At 44.9% G+C, this 23323-nt stretch overlaps 1 protein-coding gene across 2 annotated transcripts in view; it reads left to right on the top strand.

The window, feature by feature from the left end:
• The window catches only part of zfyve27 (zinc finger, FYVE domain containing 27), a 186276-nt gene that overhangs the window by 71652 nt on the left and 91301 nt on the right, over nucleotides 1–23323 (top strand). The window contains exons 7-8 of one of the 2 annotated variants that reach the window (XM_080205935.1): nucleotides 3674–3745; nucleotides 22498–22518. In XM_080205935.1, the coding sequence (XP_080062061.1) occupies nucleotides 3674–3745; nucleotides 22498–22518 (93 nt within the window). The remainder of the gene's footprint in view (nucleotides 1–3673; nucleotides 3746–22497; nucleotides 22519–23323) is intronic. The other variant, XM_080205936.1, reaches the window with a different exon arrangement.

Genomic DNA, 23323 nt, shown 5'->3' with positions numbered 1-23323 from the left:
AGAGGGCAGTTGAGAATCAACCACATTGCTGTGGCTCTTGAGTCACTTGGAGGCCAGGTCAGCAGATTTCCTTCCCTCAAGGACATTAATGAATATTTTGAGCAGAAGTGAGTGGTGTCTACAAGGCTAAAAAAAAGAATCTTAACTTCACCATAGGTTTTTGGAGATTCATCTAGTAGCCACTCTTGTGGTTTGGATTCCAATGTATAAGACACCCGTGGGTATTAATATTTCTATATATAAACTATCTGAGCCCTTCAGTTAGATTCTAATTTGAAAAAAATCTTCCTCAGTATTTTTTTCTTCTTTTTCTTTTCTCTCTTTCACTCACTTTTTCCCCACATTGAAACACTGCCGTGTATTCAGTCTTCGAAAGAATAGCTTTAGAACATAGAACATAGAACATTACAGCGCAGAACAGGCCCTTCGGCCCACGATGTTGCGCCGACCAGTTTAAAAAAAAAACAATGACCCACTAATCTAAACCAATCCCTTTTCGTCCATAAACCTATCCACAGATCTCTTAAACGCCCCCAAACTAGGCGCATTTACAACCGCAGCAGGCAGGGCATTCCAATCCCCCACCACCCTCTGGGTAAAGAACCTACCCCTGACATCCGTCCTACAACTACCCCCCTTAGCTTTGAAATACATTTTTTGGGAGTAGAGAAAAGAATGAGGTGAAACTAATGTTTGTTGAATATGGCCGAAAAGGGAGATTCACTGTTGAAGTTTTTCATATTGCACTCATCAGGACAAGAATGCCAAATTTTAAACAAGTTCAGAATTGATGTGAACATTTGAAGTTTGGTATTGTTGAGTTTGTCCTGATAAGTGCGAGCTGAAAAGCTTGGATAACAAGCCTCTTTTCAACAACATTCAAGCTCTGTATTGGTAAGTGACCATTAACTTGAGAAATTCCAGGAAATTAGGCACAGTCCCTGTGAGGATTCAGTGTTGAGGCATTTAGGTATCGTGTCAAACTCAAATATCTTGGACATAATTTTGAAATTAAAAATGAAATTTTTTTATTTGAGGTTTTCATTTTATTTATTTTATCTTTGATTTGATTTATTACTGTTATATGCATTTGTGTACAGTGAAAAGTATTGTCTCTATTGCGCGCTGTACAAAGCATACCTGTATCAGAAGGAAAGAATGCAGAATTTAGTGTTACGTTCATAGCTAGGATGTAGAGAAAGAGCAACTTAGTACGAGGTAAGCAGGGAAGAAGCTGTTTTGGAGTTGGTTGGTACATTTCCTCAGATTTTTGTGTCTTTCCTGATGGAAGAAGGTGGAAGAGAGTCTGTCAGGGATGTGTGGGGTCTTTAATTATTCTGGCTGCTCTTACACAACATAAGAAATAGGAGCAGAAGTAGGCCACCTAGCCCTTCGAGCCTGCCCTGCCATTCAACAAGATCATGGCTGATCTGAAGTGGATCAGTTCCACTTTCCTGCTTTCTCCCCATAACCCTTAATTCCCTTGTCTATCAGAAACCTATCTACCCGTGACTTATATTCAGCGAGGTCGCCTCCACCACTTCAATGGGCAGAGAATTCCAGAGACTCATCACCCTTTGAGTGAAGAAGTTCCTCCTGAACTCTGATCTAAATTGCCCCTCCCCCTTTATTTTGAGGCTGTGCCCTCTAGTTCTGCTATCCTTTCTACGCGGCGGGGAAGTGTAGACGGTGTCAATAAGTCGGAGGCTGGTTTGCGTGATGGACTGGGCTTTGCTCACGACCCTTTTGTAGTTCCTTGTGGCCTTGGGCAGAGCAGGAACCATACTAAGCTTTGATACAATCAGAAAGAATGCTTTCTATGGTGCATCTGTAAAAGTTGGTGAGAGTCGTAACTGACATACCAAATTTCCTTAGTCTTAGAAAGTTGCGGCATTGGTGAGCATTCTTAACAATAGTTTGGTATGGGTGGACTAGGACAGGTTGTTAGTGATGTGAACATCTAAAAACTTGACACTTTTGGCCATTTCAACTTTATCTGGCCCTTTCCTGTCTTATTTTGAATTTAGCCCAGAGTGAACAGCATTTGACATGTTGAAGCAAGCCATAGGTGACAGGTTGAGTTGGACAAAGTGAAGCAGTGCAGGAGACTTCTCCCTGAGTCTTGGCCTTTCACCAATAGCGTCTTGAGAGATGAACTGAGAGGTGTTATGACATGGCTGTTTACCAGACTTTGCTGTTTATGATTGGTCAGTGTATCTGCACAACAACAACTGGCCGCACTTCAAAGTATAATTTGTTCGTCTTGTGAAGCACTTTGGGATATCTGAAAAGCCAATTGGCATTGCATTAATCCAAATCTAACTCATCGTGTATTAAATAAAGATCCAACTTGTGGCCTATTTTCTATTAAATGAGCGTATGTGCTATGGCACATTTGTACCACAATGCGGTATGCGGTAAGTTGCATGATAAATAAGGGTTAGAAGTCTGGGCATGTGGCATATTACTTGAGGATATAGATCTTGGCAATTGTACATTAAATAAGGATATGGGTCTTGGCGTGCTGTGTGTTAGAAACAGCTGGAGTCCCAATGTAAGAGGTGCAAAACCGCAAATAGGTGCCAGACCTCCACAAGCTCATTTTGAATAAAGGAAAATCATAAACTGAGGGTTTACAGCTTAGAATTCAGAGCTAACGTGCGCTGTCTTTTTCACTTTCACATACTCATGAAATATTTCTCCTTCCCTTTGTCCCATTCAGTTGCTCTCTCTCTGGTCTGTCTCACTTCACCTTTCCCTGCTTGCACCTGCTCACTCTCCTTCTTTCCCTCCCTTGTGCTCCCTCGCCCCCTTGCCCCCTCTCCCTTGTGCTTGCTTCCTATTTGTGTTACCTGTGCCTCCCACCCACTTGTCACCCCTCCAGCCCGTCAACCCCATCCCCCTTCCCGGGTCTATTACCCCACCTACCCCCCTCACCCCCCATGTGGATGCACATTTGTGTGTCTGGTCAAAGCCACGTCTTTGAGTAAGGCTGACATGGTTTTGAGTAAGGCGGAAGGGTCATAGAATGGGAGTGGTGATGATTTTGGGGGAGAATCGAGCCTTGGCTCAAAATTGCATTGGGCAATGTGCCACTGCCCCAAAATTCAAGTTTAGGAGTGCCTTTTCCATGTTTGAACAAATTGTTGATTTAGATGCTGCTTATAAAATGTTGGTTGCAACCAAAGACTGAAAACGGCCTGTACGATAATGTTATCCAACATTTTGAAAGACTTCCCTTTTGGAGTTACTCACCATCCTGACTTAAAAGTATATCCCCATTCAAAGTCACTCAATCAAAATCCTGGAGCTAACTCCCTAACAGCGCTGTGGGTGTACCTACACCACATGGCCTGCAGTGGCTCAAGGTGGTGACTTAGCACCACCTATGCAAGGGCAATTAGGGACGGGCAATAAGTGTTGGTCTTGATAGTGATCCCCACAAACCATGAATGAACATGAAAACAATTTACTTGCTTGAAAACACCAGAATGAGGGATTTCAGATTTGTCTGAGAATATCACCATGTGATCTCCCACTTGGATTACACCACTTCCCCACTAAACTAGGCAATTGCAACTTGCTTTCCATCTGTAATGAGGACTGAATTTTCCCTAATTTCTTTCATCAATGATTCATTTAAAGTAAAATCGTTTTTGATCTTTCTCTGCAGGAAGTAACTCCAGGGAACCTCGAAGAGCCTGAGGAACAGGAGGTGGAAGATGAATTCAAAGATGCAATAGAGGTGAGCGGAACATCACTGGTGGAGAGTTTGTCTACTGTATTTACAGTTGCAAGCTTCTGGCTTGAATTTTGATGCCACCATCTTGAGAGACTTCTTTGTTTAATAGATCAGATAAGTAAATCGGGGGTTGGGATACTGGTGAGGGTCAGAGTCAGGAAAGTGCAATTCTTCCCCCCCCCCCCCCCCCCCCCTCCCAAAGACATAAGTTTTAAAAAAAAATTCCCACAATCATGCAGCTTTTCATAGGTTATTGATGAGGTGGCACAGTGGTTAGCACTGCTGCCTCACAGCACCAATGACCCACTTTCGATTCCCAGCTTGGGTCACTGTCTATGTGGAGTCTGCATGTTCTCCCCATATCTGTGTGGGTTTGCTCCTGGTGCTCCGGTTGCCTCCCACAGTCTGAAAGACGTGCTGGTTGGCCATGCTAGATTCTCCCTCAATGTACCCGAACAGGCACCGGAGTGTGATGACTAGGAGATTTTCACAGTAACTCCATTGCAGTGTTAACGTAAGCCTACAGAGGAACATAGATGATAGGATCAAGCTGTTTGGCCCTTCGAGCCTGCTCCGCCATTCATCATGATCATGGCTGATCATCCAACTCAATTGCTTAATCCTGCTTCCTCCCCATAACCTTTGATCCAATTCACCCCAAATGCTATATCCAGCCGCCTCTCGAATACATTCAATGTTTTGGCATCAACTACTCCCTGTGGTAATAAATTCCACAGTCTCATCACTCTTTGGGTGAAGAAATGTCTCCTCATCTCCGTCCTGAAATGTCTCCTCATCTCTGTCCTAAATTGTCTACCCTGAATCCTCAGACTGTGACCTCTAGTTCTGAACTTGTGACACTGATAAATAACTAAACTTTAAACAGATGCATTGCAATAAGGATTCAATCTTGCTGGGATGGCTAATCACTAAAATCAGAATAAGGTGAAATGCACAGGCCATTCACCCTTCGCTCCTTTGTTTATGCTCCACTGGAGTCCCCTGCCCTGCTTCATCTCACCCTGCCCTTTCTCCTTCATGTATTTATCTAGCTTCCGTCTAAATGCATCCACGCAATTCACCTGACTCCCTGTGAGTGGGGTGTTCCAAATTCCCACCACTGCTTGGGTATGAAAATTCACCTGAGTTCCCAGCTGCATTTATTAGGGACTATCTTCATATTTTGTCAGCCGGGTCAGTCTATTACTCCTGCCTTTTGAAGTCAGAAGGTTATGAGTTCAATGCTCACTTCAGTTCTAATTCTAATTGGGGGTCTGACTATCATTCTCTGTAACCAAAAGAGAAAATGCTGAAAAATCTCAGCAGATCTTCAGCATCTGTTAGGAGAGAAAAAAGCTGACGTTTCGAGTCCAGGTGACCCTTTGTCAAAGTTAAAAGGCAGATTGCAGCAGCTGCAGTAACTTGCTTTTATCATTCTCTGCAAGATCAGTACAAAGTCATCAGAAAACCAGGGAAAGTATTGCAAATGGTTTGTATACCTTGTTTTCTGGGTTTTCTGCAACTATTCTGCCGAGACATAAGAACATAAGAAATAGGAGCAGGAGTAGGCCATCTAGCCCTTCGAGTCTGCCCCGCCATTCAATAAGATCATGGCTGATCTGAAGTGGATCAGTTCCACATTCCCGCTTTCTCCCCATAACCCTTAATCCCCTTGCCTACCAAAAACCTATCTACCTGCGTCTTAAATATATTTAGCAAGGTAGCCTCAACCACTTCAACGGGCAGAGAATTCCAGAGATTCACCACCCTTTGAGTGAAGAAGTTCCTCCTCAACTCCATTCTAAACTGCCCCCCCCCCCACCCCCCCCCCCCCCCCCTCTTATCTTGAGGCTGTGCCCTCTAATCCTGCTGTCCTTTCTGAGTGGGAAGAACCTCTCCACTTCTACCCTATCCATCCCTTTCATCATCTTGTACGTCTCAATGAGATCTCCCCTCATCCTTTTAAACTCTAACGAGTACAAGCCCAGTCTTTTCAGCCTCTCCTCATAGCTCCACCCCCTCAATTCTGGTATCAGCCTAGTGAACCTCCTCTGCACTCTCTCCAAGGCCAAAATATCCTTGCGCAAGTGTGGTGACCAAAACTGCACACAGTACTCCAGCTGCGGCCTCACCAGTGCCCTGTACAGTTGCAGCAAGACCTCCCTACTTTTATATTCAATCCCCCTCGCTATGAAGGCCAGCATCCCATTTGCCTTCCTGACCACCTGCTGCACCTGCAGGCTGGGTTTTTGCGACTTATGCACAAGGACCCCCAGGTCCCTCTGCACCGTAGCATGCTGCAGCTTTTCGCCCTGTAAGTAGTAGTCCTTCCTACCATTATTCCTACCAAAGTGGATAACCTCACACTTGCCAACATTGTGTTCCATCTGCCAGGTCCTCGCCCACTTGCTCAGCCTACCTACATCCCTCTGCAGACTTTCCACACCCTCCGCACAATTTGCCGTTCCAGCAATCTTTGTGACTGTGGCAAATCATATGCTTTGTCTGTAAAGCACACAAGGAACAATACTTTTCACTGTATGCTAATACATGTGACAATAATAAATCAATTCAAAGTGTGGTCCTTCCTCAGTACTGCACTGTGTCAGCGTACATCTGAGATTGAACGTTCACGTTTTAGAACATAAGAACATAAGAAATAGGAGCAGGAGTAGGCCATCTAGCCCTTCGAGCCTGCCCCGCCATTTAGCCATGATCTTATTGAATGGCGGGGCAGGCTCGAAGGGCTAGATGGCCTACTCCTGCTCCTATTTCTTATGTTCTTATGTTCTAAAACGTGAACGTTCAATCTCAGATGTACGCTGACACAGTGCAGTACTGAGGAAGGACCACACTTTGAATTGATTTATTATTGTCACATGTATTAGCATACAGTGAAAAGTATTGTTCCTTGTGTGCTTTACAGACAAAGCATACCGTTCATAGAGAAGGAAAGGAGAGAGTGCAGAATGTTGCATTACAGTCATAGCTAGGGTGTTGAGAAAGATTAGCTTAATGCAAAGTAAGTCCATTTCAAAAGTCTGATGGCAGCAGGGAAGAAGCTGTTTTTGAGTCTGTTGGTACGTGACCTCAGACTTTTGTATCTTTTTCTCTATGGAAGAAGGTGGAAGACAGAATGACCGGGGTTCGTGGGGGCCCTTAGTTATGTTGGCTGCTTTGCCGAGACAGCGGGAAGTGTAGACAGAGTCAGTGGATGGGAGGCTGGTTTACATGATGGATTGGGATACATTCATGACCTTTTGTAGTTCTTGTGATCTTGGGCTGGACAGAAGCTATACCAAGCTGTGATACAACCAGAAAGAATCTAAAAGAGAAAACACTGGAAAATCTCAGGAGGTCTGGCAACATCTGTAAGGAGAGAAGAGAGCTGACGTTTCGAGTCCAGATGACCCCTTGTCAAAGCCTTTCATCCAGAAAGAATGCTTTCTACGGTGCATCTGTAAAAGTTGGTGAGAATAGTAGCTGACGTGCCAAATTTCCTTAGTCTTCTGAGAAAGTAAAAGCATTGGTGGGCTTTTTTAACTGTAATGTCGGCATGGGGGGAGACCAGGACAGGTTGTTGGTGATCTAGACACCTAAAAAAATGCATCATCTTGTGGTCAGAGGTCACCTGGCCACTATTTTCAGATTAAGGTGCTGGCTAGAGTGCGATCTCTGCCTGGCAGAGGTGTTAAATTGCGGTCCCGTCTGCCTGTTGAGATGGATTCATAGAATCCTACAGTGCAGAAGAAGGCCATTTGGCCCATCGAATCTGCATTGATGACAATCCCACTCAGGCCCTATCTCCATGGGATTGTTGTCAGGGCAGACTTGATGGGCCGAATGGCCTCCTTCTGTACTGTAGGGATTCTATGATTCTATGATTCTAATCTCCCTGACGTTAAGGAGCAATTTAGATTGGCCAATCCACCTAACCTGCACATCTTTGGACTATGGGAGGAAACCAGAGCACTCGGGGGAAATCCACACAGACATGGGAAAATGTGCAGACAGTAACCCAAACTGAGAATTGAACTTCAGTCAGTAATACTCTGAAGCAGCAGCACTAACCACTGTGCTGCCCACGGTAGACGGATGTAGCAAAAAAAATCTCATGACGCCACATTAAAAAGAGCAAGGAGTTGCCCTGGCCAACATTCTTCCTTCAAACGTCATCACCTTAAAAGAAAGTAAGACAAACAGTCCCATTCTTGTGTTTCAGGGACCTTGCTGAATGCAAATTGGTTACTGCTTTGACATTGCTAACAATCTGCGCACTTCAGGATGACTCTGTACGTGAGAATTTCTGAGAGCTGTAATGAGTCCTGCTCAAATACAAGCCTCTGTCTTTTGTTTCCACGTTGTGCCTGCTGTTAAGAGTCGATTTTAATTTGCTGTGTGGTCCAATGCTTCACGAAAGAGCTGCTTATCTGAATACATTGCTTGTTAATTTTTAAATGGGTTGCACTGCCAACTTGCAGCAAATGTTCTTGTTTTCTCCTCCCCCCTTTAACTGTGCACAGTGCTTTCCCTTGGTGTTTCTCTTTTATTCCTCCTCCATACAGTATGGGGACTTCAGGTGCAACAATGTGAAAAGTGCCGTGGAAGTGCATCTTTCATGAGGTGTTTAATGCCTCTTTTAAAGCTGCTTCTCGTGTTGGATCCATACTGTGCACTACCTTTGGCCAGCTCCTGTAACAGCCAACATCACACCTCTCCACTCTCCCCTCCAATAGTAAACCTGCGGGATTCACTAAATCCAGTGGTCTAGCCCTTTGCAATTAAGTAGCAGAAACCTGTTCCTCCCAGTGACACTGCCACCTCAGCAACTTGATATAAAAGCAGCTTTTCTAATTGCAGTGCTGCTTCTGCCTGCAGTGTGGTAGGGCTGCTGAATAAATTTGGCTATCTGCGTTGTGAATAGAGTTATCCTGCTCTCATCTATTATGTTGTATGTTTAAGAAAAAGGACACGTTCTGGAAGGCAATGAACACATGCACACACATAGCATAATTTTCCACATGCACACGCACATGCGCGCGCGCGCACGCACACACACAATAAACTGGTCATAGCAAAGTTTTCCTCGTTAGCTCAGTGAGCTGCCTCTTAGCAGAATTGGGTCAAGTCAAGCAGGAATGGTCTTGGTTTGCCAACTCAGGGTCAGGTGATTAGAACATAGAAAACTACAGCACAAACCGGCCCTTCGGCCCACAAGTTGCGCTGATCATATCCCTATCTACCAGGCCTACTTATAATCCTCAATCCCATTAAATCCCATGTACTCATCCAGAAGTCTCTTAAAAGACCCCAACGAGTTTGCCTCCACCACCACCAACGGCAGTCGATTCCACTCACCCACCACCCTCTGAGTGAAAAACTTACCCCTGACATCTCCTCTGTATCTACTCCCCAGCACCTTAAACCTGTATCCTCTTGTAGCGACCATTTCAGCCCTGGGAAATAGCCTCCAAGAATCCACCCGATCTATACCTTTTAACATCTTATACACCTCTATCAGGTCACCACTCATCCTTCGTCTTGCCAGGGAGAAAAGACTGAGCTCCCTCAACCTATCCTCATAAGACATGCCACCCAATCCAGGCAACCTCCTCGTAAATCTCCTCTGCACCCTTTCAGTAGCTTCCACATCTTTCTTGTAATGAGGTGACCAGAACTGTGCATAGTATGCCAAGTGGGGTCTGATTAGGGTCTTATAAAGCTGCAGCATTATCTCCTGACTCCTAAACTGAATCCCTCGATTGATGAAGGCTAGTACACCATGTGCCTTCTTGACCACATCCTCCACCTGCGAGGCCGAATTAAGAGTCCTGTGGGCCTGGACCCCAAGGTCCTTCTGATCCTCTACACTGCTAAGAGTCTTACCCTTGATATTATACTCCTCCTTCATCCCATTTGACCTGCCAAAATAGACCACTACACATTTATCCGGGTTGAAGTCCATCTGCCACTTCTCCGCCCAGTCTTGCATCCTACCTATGTCACGCTGCAACTTCTGACATCCCTCCAGACTATCCACAACACCACCAACCTTCGTGTCATCGGCAAACTTACCAACCCATCCCTCCACTTCCTCATCCAGGTCATTTAGGAAAATTACAAACAACAAGGGTCCCAGAACAGATCCTTGGGGTACTCCGCTGGTGACCGATTACTGGAAGTTCTATCACATGACTTCTTGTCACCAACCATCCTCCCTCAAAACTGAGGTCTGCCCACTCCTCTTTGAATAGCCTCATCTGTAAGATGTTCTTGACTTCATCAAACAACATTTTTTGCCCCCATCACTGATGTTTTGATGACTTTTAAGAGAAAGTGTTCCAAGAAAATCGGGGGAAGGAAATGCACTTTTTTTTAATGCCATTATGTATATTCTTCCTGGCAGCAGTGTCTTGGAGATTCATCTCCAACTCCTGGAGGTCTGGCAACTTCTAGAAAATAGCTCTACACAACAACAAGAACATAAATGTTAAGAAATGGGCCTTGCGGCCCATCGGGTCTGCCTCACCATTCAATAAGATGGCAGAATAGTGGTTAGCACTGCTGCCTCACAGCTCCAAGGACCCGGATTTGATTCCCAGCTTGGGTCACTGTCTGTAAGTTTGCAGGTTTTCTCCGTGTCTGCATGGGTTTCCTCCGGATGCTTTGGTTTCCGCCCCCAAATCTCCAAAGATGGATAGATTGGACACTGACTGGCAATTTCATTTAGCAATCCCCCTAATCTATACATTAGATATTCCATCAGGGAGTCTCTACTGACTCCCTGATGGAATATCTAACCTAGGACCCTCCCCTGCCCTATCCCCATAACCCACACATTTCCCATGCCTAATCCCCCCTAACCTACATATCTTTGGACACTGACTGGCAATTTCATTTAGCAATCCACCTAAAGATATGTAGGTTAAGGGGGATTAGGCATGGGAAATGTGTGGGTTATGGGGATAGGGCAGGGGAGGGTCCTAGGCTAGATATTCCATCAGGGAGTCAGTAAAGACTCAATAGGCTGAATGGTCGCTTCTGCTGTATAAAGATTCCATGATTCTAAGCTCAAGACTGATCTGACTGTGATCTCAGCTCCACTTACCTCTCAGTTTCCTATGGACCTTGACTCTGTTGTCAATCAAAATTCTGTCTCAGTTTTGCATATATTCAATGACTCAGCCTAGCCTGCTGTCTGGAGTAGAAAATTCCAAATATTAATGACCCTCTCTTCTCCACCCTAAATGGGAAACCCCTTCTTTTGAAACTCTGTCCCCTCCTTCTAGACTCCGCCACAAGGAGAAACTTCCCCTCAGCTTCTAACCCCAACAACTTGTATGATTCAATAAGATCACCTCTCGTTTTCCTTAACGCCGATGCTACAGGGCTAACCTGTTCAACCTTTCCTTACAAAGCAACACCTTCCTCCCATGAATCAACCTAGTGAACCTTCTCGGAACTACCTCCAGTGCAAGTGTTTCCCTCCATGAATGAGGAAAACAAAACTGTATGCATTACTCTAGGTCTGGGTGCACCAATGGCCTAACAGGTTAAAAATCTATCTCAACCTTTAAATACATTCAATAATGGAACATCCATCCTCCCCTAGGATGGAGAATTCTAAAGAGTCACAACTACTTGAGTAGATTCCTCCTGTCTCAGCCTTAAATGATCAACTCCATATCTCGAGGCTGTGCTCCTGTATTCTAGATCCCCAGCAAGGATGAATGAATATTTTCCCTGTGAAGCCTCTTCACGATCAGTGTGTTGTGTAGGGAATGATCCCAGTTGGGATGACGGGTGGAGATGATGCAATCTGCCTCCTAAATGAACATGTAGGGAAGGGTTTGCTAAGTCATTCAGGTAGCTGCTACTCCCTGTTGGAACACACATCTGGATAGCACTGTGTGAATAGTCAAGGCTGAGTCGTGATTGTTGATTTAATGAACTCTTACCTTGATGTTCAGAAAAGGATGGATAAGATTTGGGGGGAGGTATGAGGACTGGGGGGAATTTGTCTGCAGTATTAATCAGATAAAGAAGAAAGAGTTTATCATGCTTTAAATCCAGATTTCTCCCGCCACATGTTTCCAATTGAGATAAGTGGCCCCTGCACCCTGGATTAATCCGCCACCTGAAGACACAGTGCTAACTCTTCCTCCACACAATTGGCCTTTGTACTTGCTCTTATATTGAATATTGAACCTGTCAGGACTGCACACAGAGAAGAGATTGAAACTAAAGCAAGTATTAACATCCCATTCTGACTCTGGTTTATCCTATCATTCTGATGAAGTGGAGGGGATTTTGCAATATTTTGATAGATGTCAAATGACCAGGGTGGGGGGAGGCCACAAATGGATAGAAGTTGGACAACGTGGTGTGGGTAACTGACAGGTTAATGTGTTCATGTGAAATTACATTGTGTTTACAGCTCAAGCAGACCATTCGGCAAACAGATCAATGCCTGTTTTTATATTCCAAGTGGGCCTTCCCCACCTCCCCCCTCCCTTCCCCAGTCCTCCTCCTTGTAACCATATTGATTCCTTTCTCCCTGATGGACTTCCCTAGCTTTCAGTTAAATATATCTAAGCTATTGGTCTCAGCGACTCCATATGGTAGTGAGTTTGCCATTCTCACCACTCTCTCTATAAAGATACTTACTTTATGCATTCGTGGGACATGGGTGCTGTTGGCTGGCTAGCATTTATTGCAACAAGTCTCGCAACACCAGATTAAGGTTCAACAGATTTATTTGGTAGCAAATGCCAGTAGCTTTTGGGATTCTGCTGCTTTGTCAGGTGAGTGGGGAGGGCATATAAAGGCACACACTCAGTTTACAGAATGCTGATTAGAATGCAAGTCTTTACAGCTAATAATTAACCTGGGTGTTGTGAGACTTCTTACTGTATTTACCCCAGTCCAACGCTGGCATCTCCACAGCAGCATTTATTGTCCATCTCTAGTTGCCCTGGGTGAGCAGTTGAGAGTGAACCACATTGTTATGGCTCTGTAGTCATATGTAGACTGGGTAAGGTTGGCAGATTTCCTTGCAGTTTAGAAGGCTGAGGGGGCATCTTGTAGAGACTTACAAGGTAATGAAGGGGCAGGATAGGGTAGAGGTAAAGAGATCCTTTCCGCTTAGAAAGGAAACCAGAACTAGAGGGCAGAGCCTCAAAATAAAGAGGGGGGCAGTTTAGAACAGAGTTGAGGAGGAGCTTCTTCACTCAGAGGGTGGTGAATCTCTGGAATTCTGTGCCTGTTGAAGTGGTGGAGGCCACCTCGTTGAATATGTTTAAGTCACAGGTAGATAGATTTCCGATCGATATGGGAATTAAGGGTTATGGGGAGCAGGCGGGAAAGTGGAACTGATCCACTTCAGATTGGCCATGATCTTATTGAATGGCAGGGCAGGCTCGAAGGGCTAGATGGCCTACTCCTGCTCCTATTTCTTATGTTCTTTCCTCAAGGACATTAGTGCACCAGATTGGTTTTTGTGACAATTGACAATGGTTTCATGGTCATTAATAGATTCTGCATTCCAGATTTTTAAAAATTGAATTCAAATCCTACCATCTGCTGCGACGGGATTTGAACCTAGGCCCCCAGAACGTTAGCTGAGTTTCTGAATTAATAGTCTAGCGATAATACCACTAGGCCATTCCCTTCCCCAAATTCCCTTCTGGAATTTATTATTGACCATCTTTGTGTCCTCTTTTGCAAGCCCCTCTCCCTGCCACAACACCATCCTTCAGCCCTTGATGGTCTGTCTCCTATCCTTTTCACTGGACTGCTTTATGAACCCCTTCCTTCATGATCCTCTATCTATCTAAGTTGCACATTCCGAACTGTTTCCTCCCCTCACCCACCACAAACACTCCACCTCATTGCCTCTTTTTTAGATTTGCAGTTGTGTCTTTCATGACCACAGGATGTCCCAAGTATTTACAATCACTTTAGTACTTTTGAAGTATACTCACTATTGTAACCCCATAGTCATCTCCTAACCCTTTCCCATTGTTGCTCATGCTTGGTTATTTCCTCCTGCTAAAATACATTGGGAATATTTTATTATAAATCATTGTTTTGTTGTATTTCCAAGACACTATTAAATCAAAGGTGTTTCAGACAAATGGGCTGATGCCCTTTCTTTGAAATAGTGGACAAAAGAATTTCACATCAACACATTTGTTACTAATTTCACACACCACAATTTCAGTCCATAAAATCTTCAGGCCCAATTTTACGCCAAGTATGCATGTCATGTCTGGTTTTATTTGGCACAATGTCCTTTACAATCATTTATGTGCAATTTCCGGAATTCGTTTTTTGATTTGCTTTTGCTTTATGTTACTAGATGTGGACTTCTTGTGGTTTATTTTTATTATGTACCATGGAGATATTGCAGAGTTCACACCTGGGAGAACAAACTGAGCAGAATGATGTGTAATAGCCACTCTTCATGTGCAGTTAAATTCAAAGTCGAGAAACTTTTTGTCGTTGGGGAAGCAACATGCATGAAAAGCAAACAGCCAGGCATTGCTCTGTACATGCGCAGTGTGAAGGAGTTTGCACACTTTTGTGGTTCTATAGAGTTGAGGCTTGTGCATCTGACTCCTTACTGAGTTTATACTTAACCTCATCTGTTCCATCATGTGAAGGGAGGCCCAATGAACCTTAAACCATTTTGCCTCAGGGACTGATTTCAAAAGATATGAGTCATTATGGGTGGCATGGTGGCACAATGGTTAGCATTGTTGCCTCACAGCGCCAGGGCCCGAGTTCAATTCCTGCCTTGGGTCACTGTCTGTGTGGAGTTTGCAAGTTCTCCCCCTGTCTGTGTGGATTTCTTCTGCATGTTCCGATTTCTTCCCACAGTCCATAGATGTGTGGGTTGGGTTGATTGGCCATGCTAAATTGACCCTACTGTCAGGGGATTAGCGGAGTAAATATGTGGGGTTAAGGGAATAGGGCCTGGGTGGGATTATGATCGGTGCAGACTCGATGGGCCGAATGGCCACCTTCTGCACTATAGGGATTCTCTGACCCGCCTGTGATGATTCCCACAGTGGCAGGGCCGGAAGATTTAGGCCAGTGATTTAGTTGGGATTTTTTGACGATGCAACATCTTCATGCTCTCTCCAGATTTTTATTTCCAGATTGCTAAAGCTGAATTCCGATTCTCATACTGCCAAGATGGAATAGGGATGTAAATTTTCTGTTACTGGGGAGATGAAGGCATAATGGTAATGTCACTGGACTAATAATCCAGAGACTCTGGGAGCATGCGTTCAAATCCCAGAATGGCAACTGATGGAATTTAACTTCAATCAATTAAAACAATTTGGTTGGTTAATAAAAATCTGGAATTTAAAAACTAGTTTCAGTACTGGTGCCATGAAACACTCATTGGTTATTATAAAAACCCATCTGGTTCACTAATGTCCTTTAGGGAAGGAAATCTGCCATCCTTACCTGGCCTGATCTACATGTGACATAAGAACATAAGAAATAGGAGCAGGAGTAGGCCATCTAGCCCCTTGAGCCTGCCCCGCCATTCAATAAGATCATGGCTGATCTGTCGTGGCTCAGTTCCGCATTCCCGCCCTCTCCCCATAACCCTTAATCCCCTTGTCTATCAAAAACCTATCAACCCGCGTCTTAAAAATATTTAGCGAGGCAGCCTCCACCACTTCAACGGGCAGAGAATTCCAGAGATTCACCACCCTTTGAGTGAAGAAGTTCCTCCTCAACTCCGTTCTAAACCGCCCCCCCTTTATCTTGAGGCTGTGCCCTCTAGTCCTACTGTCCTTTCTGAGCAGGAAGAGCCTCTCCACCTCTATCCTATCCATCCCATTCATCATCTTATACGTCTCAATGAGATCTCCCCTCATTCTTCTAAACTCTAACGAGTACAAGCCTAGTTTATTCAGCTTCTCCTCATAGTTCAACCCCCTCAACTCCGGTATCAGCCTAGTAAACCTCCTCTGCACTCCCTCCAAGGCCAAAATATGCTTGCGTAAGTGCGGCGACCAAAACTGCACACAGTACTCCAGCTGCGGCCTCACCAGTGCCCTGTACAGTTGCAGCAAGACCTCCCTACTTTTATATTCAATCCCCCTCGCTATGAAGGCCAGCATCGCCTTCCTGACCACCTGCTGCACCTGCAAGCTGGGTTTTTGTGACTCATGCACAAGGACCCCGAGGTCCCTCTGCACCGTCACATGCTGCAGTTTTTCGCCACGTAAGTAATAGTCCTTCCTACCATTATTCCTACCAAAGTGGACAACCTCACATTTGCCAACATTAAATTCCATTTGCCAGTTCCTGGCCCATTCGCCCAGCCTATCTAGATCCTTCTGCAGACTCTCCACACCCTCCGCACAATTTGCCGTTCCACCAATCTTGATGTCATCAGCAAATTTCAACACCATACACTCGGTTCCCTCCTCCAGATCATCTATATAAATGGTAAATAGCTGAGGCCCCAGCACCGACCCCTGGGGCACTCCACTAGTCACCAACCGCCAATCCGAATAGCACCCATTGACCCCCACTCTCTGCCTCCTATTTGACAGCCAATCCCCTATCCACGCTAACACCCTACCCCCAACTCCATGCCCCCTGACCTTCTGAAATAACCTCTTGTGAGGCACCTTGTCAAACGCCTTCTGAAAATCAAGAAACACCACATCCACCGGCTCTCCTCTATCCACCGCCCTAGACACATCCTCATAGAACTCCAATAAATTCGTCAGACATGACTTCCCCTTAACAGAACCGTGCTGCGTCTGCTCTGTCAAACAATTCTGCTCAAGATGCCTCGCTATTTTCTCCTTGATCACGGATTCTAACATTTTTCCTACAACAGACGTTAAACTAACCGGCCTATAATTCCCTGCCTTTTGCCTGCCACCCTTCTTAAACAACGGCGTAACATTAGCCGTTTTCCAATCTTCCGGCACTTCCCTGGAATCCAGTGATGTTTGGAAAATAATCACCAAGGCATCCACTATCACCTCCGCCATTTCTTTCAGAACCCTTGGACGCATTCCATCCGGTCCTGGGGACTTGTCCACAATCAGTCCCTCCAGTCTGTCGAGCACCGCCTCTCTAGTAACAATAATGTCATTCAGGCCCTCTACTCCCACCATCTTTCCATCGCTAACACCCGGCAAATTATTCACGTCCTCCTCCGTGAAGACCGAAACAAAAAAGTTATTCAAGGCCTCAGCCATTTCCCCATCCCCCACCACTAAGTCCCCCCTCTCATCCTCTAAGGGTCCAACGTTCACCCTAGCCAGCCTCTTCCTTTTTATATATTTATAAAAACTCTTGCTATCCTTTTTTATATTAAGCGCTAGCCCAGCTTCATAGTTTATCCTACCCTTCTTTATCAACTTCTTTGTCGTTCTTTGTTGACATTTAAACCTCTCCCAATCCTCTTCTCGCCCACTACTCTTAGCTACTCTAAACGCATCCGCTTTTAATTTAACACTTCCCTTCACCTCCTTCGTTATCCACGGCTGATTATCTCTCCTCCTACAATCCTTTTTAACCATCAGAATAAATTTCTGCTGAGCACCAAAAAAGATCTCCTTAAAGATCCTCCACTGTTCCTCAGCAGACCTACCTTCCAACGCGCTCCCCCAATCAACATTCGCCAATTCCTCTCTCATCCTACCGTACTCCCCTCTGTTCAAACAAAGGACACATGTCTGGGAACCCACTTTCTCCTCCTCCATCTGCATCAGAAACTCCACCATACAATGATCACTCTTCCCAAGAGGATCCTTCACCACAAGGTCCCTAATTCTACCCGCCTCATTACATAACACCAGATCCAAGATAGCTCTCTCCCTCGTCGGCTCCAACACACACTGTTCGAGGAAACTATCCCGGCAGCATTCCAAGAACTCCTCCTCAAGCCCACCGCGTCCAACATGGGTCGACCAATCAATATGTAGATTGAAATCCCCCATAATTATCGCCGTTCCATTCCTGCACGCCGCATTTATTTGCGCGTTAACAGCCCGCCACACCTCCAGATCATTATTCGGGGGCCTATAGACAACACCCACCAGCGTCTTCCTCCCTTTGCTGTTCCTGATCTCCACCCACAACGATTCCACTTCCTGCTCTTTGGCTCCAATATCATCCCTTACTACCACCCTGATGCTATCCTTAATCAGCAGAGCTACACCCCCCCCTTTTTCCTCCCGCCTATCCTTCCTAAACACTTGATACCCCTGGACATTCAGCTCCTAGTCCCTGTCACCTTGCAGCCACGACTCTGTAATGGCCACCAGATCATATCCATTTGTGCTGATCAGCGCCACCAGCTCATCCACTTTATTCCGAATGCTTCATGCGTTCAGATAAAGTGACTCCAGACCCTCAGCAATGTGGTTGACTCTCAACTGCCCTCTGAAATGGCAGAGCAAACCATTCATTTCAAGGGCAGCTAGGGCTGGGCACCAAATGTTGGTCTTGCCAATGAGATCCTCATGCCATGAAAGAATAAAAGAGAAAAGCAAGGCATTGAAAATGCAGAATACTGGTATTGGTTATTGGTCACATGGCAAACAGGAAAACCTAATCATGGTTCTTAGAAATCTATGTTTTCTATAGCGAACATCCATTATCCAGTGTAGTCCATCCAGACCCAAGGCTCAGTGAACAGCCATTATCCAATGTAGTCCATCCAGACCTCAGGCTCAGTAGACAGTCATTATCCAATGTAATTCATAGAGACCATCCAGACCCCAGCTCTGTTCCTTGCTGACTCACTGTGTCAGCTGAGGTTCAACTGGCAACATCCTATCCTCTGAGTCTTGAGGGTTTGTGCTCATCAGTTCTGTGGGAGCACTGCACTGCTGAAGATGCCTTTCCAATAAGCTGTTAACTTGTGGCTCCATCTCAAGTTGAAAGCCAAAGATCCCACAGAGTCTTACTGTATAAGTTATTTTGAAGAAGAGCAGGGGAAGTCTCCTCTGGGTACTGGCCAATATTGGCCCTTTAATTAACATGCCTAAAATAAAACTGTATGGTTATCAAAACATTACTGTTTGTGGAAGCTTGCTGTGTGCAAATTGACTGCCACATTTCCACATTCAAAGATACTTTATTGGCTGTAAAGTATATCACAATGATGTGATCTTGAAAGGGGCTATGTAAATGCAGATTCTGATTTGCCAGTTGTTTGATCTCAGCTCAGTTGGTAGGCATTGTGTTCTATGATTGTCTTGCCTCTGAAATGCTTCTGCGTGGAGACTGGAAGGAAGCAGAATTGAGATGTGGCTTTTCCTGACAATCCTGTTATCGCAGCCCCATTGAATCAGAGATTTACAAACTGAATGTGATAAAACGGATAAAGATTAAGATTAGTTGTCCCTTGGCTGGCTGATCGGGATAAAGCAATGAGCCGATGTCAGTGAACTCATCGTGTGAGTTATCTTTTCCCGGGGCGGCATTAAGAAAGCTGCAGCTTGCTTAGGAAATGAAAACCGCCCAAGATTCATTCTGCTGGTGGCTAACCGGCAGCCCTGGCTGGAAAGAGCGTGTGTGTGAACATTGAGTAAGGGTAGGAAAGAGCGCTGCAGGAATGCACGTAGCATGCCAAAACTGACTGCCAGCACTCACTGGAGGAATGGATACTTGGGCAAGTTACTTTTCCCCCGGCACAATCCCTCAGCAAATCCTTCAGGAGCAAAGGGAGTTAAAAGCAATTCAGTAATTTGCAGGGGATTTTTACAGAGAAACTAAGCATCAGGCATGTGGTGGGCAGGGGTGGGTGGTGGGAGGATGCAAATACAGTCACAGAGATTGTATCTTTGGAGATTTGGGCAAAAGTATATAATTGAATGCTGAACTCTTTCTAACTGCCTTGGAAATTTATGACAGGGTAAGGGAGCTAACTCCATGCTGTACCTGTCCTGAAAGTGTTTGATGGGAACAGTGTAGAGGGAGCTTTACTCTGTATCTAACCCCACGCTGTACCTGTCCTGGGGGCATTTGATGGGGACAGTATAGTGGGAGCTTTACTCTGTATCTAACCCCATGCTGTACTTGCCCTGGGAGTTTTGATGGGAGTCATGATGTGGAGATGCCAGCATTGGACTGGGGTAAACACAGTAAGAAGTCTCACAACACCAGGTTAAAGTCTAACAGGTTTATTTGGTAGCAAAAGCCACTAGCTTTCGGAGCACCGTCCCTTCGTCAGGTGAGTGGGAGTTCTATTCACAAACGGGCGTATAAAGACACAAACTCAATTTACAAAATAATGATTGGACTGTGAGTCTTTACAAGTAATTAAGTCTCGTTTGTACCTTTAGGACTTGTTGGATTTTAGCCTGATGTTGTGAGACCTCTTACAGTGTTTGATGGGGCCAGTGTAGAGGGAGCTTTATGCTGCATCTAACCCCGTACCTGTGCTGTACCTGTCCTGGGAGTGTTTGATGGGGACAGTGTAGAGGGAGCTTTACTCTGTATCTAACTCCGTGTATACGTGTCCTGGGCATGTTTGATGGGATCAGTGTAGAGGGAACTTTACTTTGTATCTGACCTGTTCTTCCCTTTTCCAGGAGTGTGCCCAATTCTGACATTAAAAAATTAAAACTTGTTCAATTAACAATGATATTCCATATCTTGTTGAATTCAGAATTCTCCCTGGTGCAATTAAAACAAAAAACAAGAATATTATCTTCAGACAAAGAAGAATTCCAGCCTTGGACAAGAAGTAATTCAGAAATTGTCCAAAGATGTTTAGGTTAGGTGGATTGGCCATGCTAAACAGCTCCTTGGTGTCCAGAGATATGGAAGTTAGGAGGATTAGCGGGGTAAATACGCAGGGAAAGGAAAGGATGGGGGGTTGCTGGGTAAGATGCTGTTTTGGAGAGTTGGTGCAGGCAGGTTCAATGGGCTGAATAGCCTCCTTTGCACTGTAGGGATTCTGTGATTCTAAACACTACAAATGCAGGATAGCTTATAGTGTTGGAAGTACATGGCAGATCAATCAACATCAAGATTAAGAGGGTGGCATAGTAGCACAGTGGTTAGCATTGCTGCTTCACAGCTCCAGGGTCCTGGGTTCAATTCCCAGCTCGGGTCACTGTCTGTGTGGAGTTTGCACATTCTCCTCGTGTCTGTGTGGGTTTCCTCCGGGTGCTCTGGTTTCATCCCACAGTCCAAAGATGTGCTGGTTAGGTTGATTGGCCATGTTAAAAAATTACCCCTTAGGGTCCAGGGATGCTTAGGTTAGAGGGATTCGTGGGTATAATATGTAGGGATATGGAGGTAGGGCCTGGGTGGGATTGTGTTCGGTGCAGACTTGATGGGCCGAAGGGCCTCTTTCTGCACTGTTGGGTTCTATGATACTATGATTAACAGCAGCAACGACATGCATTTACATAGTGCCCTTAAAGCAATAAAATGTTCCAAGAGGGTTCAGAGAGGAGAGAATAAACAAATTTTGACAGCAAGTCACGAAATGATATTAGAGGAGATGAACAAATAGGGTAGGTTGTAACAAAAACTGAGAATGCTGGAAAAATGCAGCAAGCCTGGCAGCATCTATGGAGAGACAATATAAAGTTAACATTTTTAGTCTGTATGACTCTTTAGCTCTATTGCAAAGACTTCATTTTAAGATATTTTTGCCTTTGCAATTATATTTAAATGCTAGATTGTAGGGGTTAACTAACACCTGACTACATTTTAAAACTCAGAAGACATGCTGGGTTAGCGGAAAATTCACTGCATTCCTGAAAAGTACACAGCAAGCAAAACAAAGCTTGAGAACAACAGCTGCAAAACCTGTTTTCTGTAGTGAGAGCCAGACTGCAAAGAACACTCACAATAATGAGATAAGAATTAAGATATAGTTTGGAACTGTGTGTTTAACTGGCCGTTTTTGTTTTCGAGTTCAGTGTGCCTCAGTTACAGGATTGGCAGTAAAAGCCAGTCTTTCCAACTTTTCTCTTTTTGTTTCTGTAATGTTAATTTTAAGTTTTATTTAATTAAGAACTGTGGCATGATGACATAGTGGCCAGCATTGCTGCCTCAAAGTGCCAGGGACTAGGGTTCAACTCTGGCCTCCGATCACAGTTTGTGTGGAGTTTGCATGTTCTCCCCATCTCCTCCGGATGCTCCTGTTTCCTCCCACACTCCAAAGATGTGTGATATTTCAGTTGATTGGCCATGATAAATTAACCCTAGTGTCAGGGAATTGGCAGGGCAAATATGTGGAGTTACGGGAATAGGACCTGGGTGAGATTGTGGTCAGTGCAGACACGATGGGCTGAATGGCCTCCTGCACTGTACTGTTGCAGTTCTGTTGAATGTAATGGGTATAAAGTTAAAGTTTATTTATCAGTTTCAAGTAAGGCTTACAGCTGTCCCCGTCTATTCAAAGGAATAAGTGGACCTTACGGTAGGTTACAAATGGTCTTAATAAGAGGCGAGAGATAGAGAAACTCAGGGAGGGAATTACAGATCTTCGAGGCGAGGAACCAGTGCTGGAACAGTTAAAATCAAGGTGGCCAGTACTGGTGGTGTGATGACATCTGGAAACCCTGTGGAGCAGGGAAGCGCAGCAGAGATAATTAAGGCCATGGAGGGAGCTGAAAGCAAGGTTAACATTTAGGGCCGCAGAGCTTCATTCCGACGTCTTGTCAAAATGCATTTTTTTTTGAAACCCATATTCAATATTTCAAATTGTTCCTTCTCTCTCTTTTTGTGGCTTATTCCAAAAGGAGCATCAGCTGCTGGTGGTGGTGAGTAGCACATGCATGTTCAAAGGGAAACTCCCTTTCAATGTGTTAGCGTTAGCTTTTAAACTGTTTAAAGGGTAGGAGTTCTCATTTTCCTCAAGTTAATTGATGGCAATGTCCTCTTCAGGGAAGGGTGGCACGGTGGCACAGCAGTTAGCACTGCTGCCTCACGGCTTTAGGGACCTGGGTTTGATTCTGGCCTTGAGTGACTGTCTGTCTGTGTGAAGTTTGCATGTTTCCCGCCTTGTCTGCATGGCTTTCCTCCTCGTGCTCCAGTTTCCTCCCAGAGTCCAAATATGTGAAGGTTAGGTGGATGGGCCATGCTAAATTGCCCTTTCGTATTCGAAGGTGTGTAAATCAGGGGGATTAGTGAGGTGAATGCATGAGGTTACGGGGATAGGTCGGGGGTGGGCCTGAGTAAGATGCTCTCTCGGAAAGTCGGTGCAGACTGAATGGGCCTCCTTCTGCACTGTAAGCGTTCAATGAATCTGCTTTCTTAACAGGTTGTAAATTAAACCAGCCTTGCGTTTTCTAAGCCCATAGAATTTTGTCTAGTAGTTTGGCTGGGCTGGTGATAAGTTGCTGTTATAAATTGCTTCTACGTTTGCAGGAGTAGATACAGTTCTGTTGAAAGTAATGGGTATAAAGTTAAAGTTTATTTATTAGTCTCAAGTAAGGCTTACATTAATACTGCAATGAAGTTACTTGAAATTCCCCTAGTCACCACAGTCTGGTGCCTGTTTGGGTCAATGCACCTAACCAGCATGTCTTTCAGAATGTGGGAGGAGACTGGAGCACCCATAGGAAA

Source organism: Carcharhinus amblyrhynchos, chromosome 17, assembly GCF_965287045.1.
Source record: "Carcharhinus amblyrhynchos chromosome 17, sCarAmb.v2.hapA, whole genome shotgun sequence".
Classification (NCBI taxonomy): Eukaryota; Metazoa; Chordata; class Chondrichthyes; order Carcharhiniformes; family Carcharhinidae; genus Carcharhinus; species Carcharhinus amblyrhynchos.
The sequence above is the reverse complement of the archived record's forward strand: the minus strand, read 5'-3'. Positions and strand labels throughout refer to the sequence as shown.